Source organism: Habropoda laboriosa, unplaced genomic scaffold (genome assembly GCF_001263275.1).
Source record: "Habropoda laboriosa isolate 0110345459 unplaced genomic scaffold, ASM126327v1 scaffold816, whole genome shotgun sequence".
In the NCBI taxonomy this organism is placed as follows: Eukaryota; Metazoa; Arthropoda; class Insecta; order Hymenoptera; family Apidae; genus Habropoda; species Habropoda laboriosa.
The window spans coordinates 466,972-470,551 of record NW_017101002.1 but is presented as its reverse complement, the minus strand read 5'-3'; the positions used below and the strand labels follow the sequence as shown (position 1 = coordinate 470,551).

The 3,580-nt window shown below is 29.0% G+C and overlaps 1 protein-coding gene across 1 annotated transcript; it reads right to left on the bottom strand.

The window, feature by feature from the left end:
- Positions 1–2,622: 2,622 nt before the first annotated feature.
- Positions 2,623–3,580, bottom strand: LOC108577789 (ras-like protein 1). Its single transcript, XM_017940993.1, has 4 exons — positions 3,408–3,580; positions 3,195–3,338; positions 2,905–3,111; positions 2,623–2,727 (listed from the first exon to the last, which is right to left on the bottom strand). Exons 1-4 carry the CDS (start codon positions 3,534–3,536, stop codon positions 2,623–2,625), a joined length of 585 nt encoding a protein of 194 aa, XP_017796482.1. The 5' UTR covers positions 3,537–3,580.

Below are 3,580 nucleotides of genomic sequence, written 5' to 3'. Positions count from 1 at the left end.
TGACAGTGATATAGTTACATAAAGAATCATATAGGCGTATAACGATTTTATATTTACCTAGGTGCTCGAAAATAAATGCAAATTAAACCAAAAATATTACGTATATGTATACATATAAAATTCCTTCCTGTCCTTTGTTTACATGGTAAAAATTGATCAATTTACTAAAAACGGGTTAAAAAATTACATTTTTTGTACGTATAAATGATTTTTTTTATTAACTTTAATTATTTTATAAACTACTTATTACATTTGTATCGTTGCTATAGTTTTAACATGCCATTAAATGACAAATACCTTGTTAAATTTAAGATCCTAGTCAGTTAATACAAAAATTCTTAGAAAATCTGTTAACAAAAATATATATTAAATATCAAGATAAAAAATTAAGATGCATATGCACAATAACATTTGACAGATTAATATGTGTTTTAATGTTCGGGCAGTGTATAAATGATGGTACTATGTTACGGTTATGAAGTAAATTGTTTTGAATAAGGCTATTTTTAATAATGAATAAGATATATCGAATCGTTACAAATTTATTTTCAGCTGTAATTTTCGAAACAAATACTATACCGAACTCATGAGCATAGGAGTATTGAATTAAAAAGAAACATTGCTTTATAATTTGTACTTAGTGTGTATCTTCTTGGTATGATATTTTTCAATCGAATAATGTGCTTTGAATAAAGGAATAAAATATATTAAACATTGTACGTACCCGTTTAATTTTTTTTCAATACACGCGAGCAACAGTTGTTCACACTGAATGTATAGAATTACGTAGAACGTGACATACAGATGTATGAACTTCGATTTAAAAATTTTATCTTTCAATATTTTAGGACCGTTTGATTTCGATAACATCATTCTTTTTTGTTTTTCTTTATACGAAACATTGTAAGAATAAAGAATTTGTCGATTGCTCTTTCAATGTTATAAAACCAAACAGCATAGATGACCTACAATTAATATTTGAAGACAATCATTCAAGATAGAACGAATATAAAGAACATTTTTTTGTACAAAGTTTTATTACGAATTTGAACTACATAATAATAATAACACCTATGCTGTGCAATTTTATATATACACATTTTCAATATTTGAAAAAGCTAGTATTACAAATTTGCGCGTTTACATACATAAGAATATTTGCAAATTGTACTATTTAGATCATGTAGCAAAGTATTTAACCCTTGATTGTTCAAAATCCAGTCAGACCCGAGACATGATCGTGTATATAAGCGGAATACTAAAACTGTCTCATGAAAAATTTGTATAAATTTTGTAGAAAAAATTAACTGCTTATTTGTATTATAGATTCATGTCTCGATGAAATGAGATGGCATTATTGTCTGAACAAATATCAAAGTGTATAATCACACCAAAAGTTTACAATTGATATTTATTATGCCTTAAAATGACAAATATACTTCACATTGTATAATCGTGATTAAATAACGAAAAAAAGAGACAAAGATATGGAAATGGCGAATTAAAGAGATACAAAAATGTGACCAAATGCGGTATCTCTTTGTAGTCTAAATATGTACGTAGGTATGATTAGACATTTAAATATCAATGTAAACTTTTACTTCGTTTTGCACGATCCTTAAATTATACTTTTTTATGAGTTTTTAATTCTACATTGAAACAACGATAATTGTTAAAAATGACGCTTACAATCGTACGATAATCAAAATAAGTTCGTACCTACCAATCTTTCCTTACTGTAAACGTACAAAAACATTGCTATAGAAATTAACCTCTAATCGTGTTATTTTCTATATGTGTAAGGAATATCGAGTATACGTTTTTAATTGCACTAAAAAAGGAAACACGAACGAACCTATGTACTCTTAAAGTGGTAAATAGGCGTTTATGTGAAAATTGCATACTTAATCACAGTAATATCTAACTAGCATGGCATGCTTAAGATTATTTAATCACAGCACAAAATGAGTTATCCACATTTTATTTCTTTGAGTTTATGGCTTGTATCTTTTTGTTTAGGAAAATGGAATTTTTTTTGTTTGTTTTTTAATACACGTAGTAAAGTGTAGAAGTAACAATGATTGAAAATATATTTAATTAACGAATAAAATATACGTCTAAAATTATAGTCTACCTGAAGTGGAATATGTAAAAAAATATGCACAATGGAATTCATTAGATTTGACGAATTGTGTAGTTTTTGTATCCACACTACCTAAAACTATGCAATTCTTTCACTGAATAATACTTTCTCCATACTTAACAATAAAATAAGTGGATGGCCTGAAAAATATATTTTTGATACTGACTATTCTATGCAATCAAGGGTTAAAATTCTTCTGCTAATGGAATATTAAGAGTTATATGGCAGACCGTTGAACAAACAATGTATTTTACGAAGTTTAACTTGAAGAGTAAAAATGTATACGATATAATACAATACTATTACATATTTTGTTCTTTTTCCCTCCCAATGTATAGAAAAAATCGTGCTTGTAATTTATTACAATATTCTATAGAGGAAGCTGCAAAAATGTGCGTAAAGTGAACATAATCTAATGCTTTTTACAATCTATTTTCATATTAATGTATTGAATGAGAGAATTAATGTTATCATGTGATTTAAAGCAAACAGCATCGATGTCTCCTACGGCTCGAGTTACCTGCCTTCATACGTTTTTTTTTCTCTTTACCTCTATGTTCTTTGTCTTTCCGTATTTCTCTCACCTATAATTTACGAATTGTATTCCAGAGAAGAAAAAATAATAGAAAGAAAATTGCTGCTCTGTATATTGTTATACAATATATTTCTCAGAAATATTGTTTTCGTTTAATTCTTGAAGTAAGCATTTGAGATAAGCATTTAGATATTATTATTATATTTATACGTATATATTTACTTACCAGAGTATAAAAAGCATCGTCTACTCCCATCCTAGTCTTGGCAGAAGTTTCAACAAAAGGCACACCATACTGACGGGCAACTTCTCTCGCTTGCGTCATATTCACTGCCCAAGATTGTTGAAGATCACACTTATTTCCTACCAATACCATTGGTACTTCTTCCGCATCTTTCACTCTTTTTATTTGTTCCCTATACGTCCCTATATCCTACAACATTAAGCACGTACCGCTATCATTTCAAAGTTTGCACGAAAAGTACAAGACTTGTGACAACCGGAGAGTGTACATACTTCGAAACTTTTAGCCGAATTTACAGCAAATACTAACAAAAATCCTTCCCCAGTCCTCATATATTGGTCTCTCATTGCACTGTATTCTTCTTGACCAGCTGTGTCTAATATGTCTAAAAGGCATGTCTCCCCATCTATAACTACCTGAATTAAAGATATTTCATGTAAATATATTCCAGAATAATTGTTCATCGTCACACCACAAAGACTTACTTGTTTCCTATAAGAATCTTCTATAGTGGGATCATATTCGTCTACAAAATGATTTTGTATCAGTTGAATTGTAAGTGCAGATTTGCCAACACCTCCAGCTCCCACAACAACGAGCTTGTACTCTGTCATTATGTAATTTCTATTCCAATGTGAATTAAAGCTTTGAACGTAAA

Excerpts from the sequence above, each read along its gene's own strand:
- LOC108577789 (XM_017940993.1), bottom strand. The coding sequence starts at position 3,536 with ATGACAGAGTACAAGCTCGTTGTTGTGGGAGCTGGAGGTGTTGGCAAA. Across the intron at positions 3,339-3,407 it reads AAGATTCTTATAGGAAACAA|GTAGTTATAGATGGGGAGAC; the intron begins GTAAGTCTTTGT and ends TCTTTAATTCAG. Across the intron at positions 2,728-2,904 it reads ACGATGCTTTTTATACTCTG|GTGAGAGAAATACGGAAAGA; the intron begins GTAAGTAAATAT and ends CGTAAATTATAG.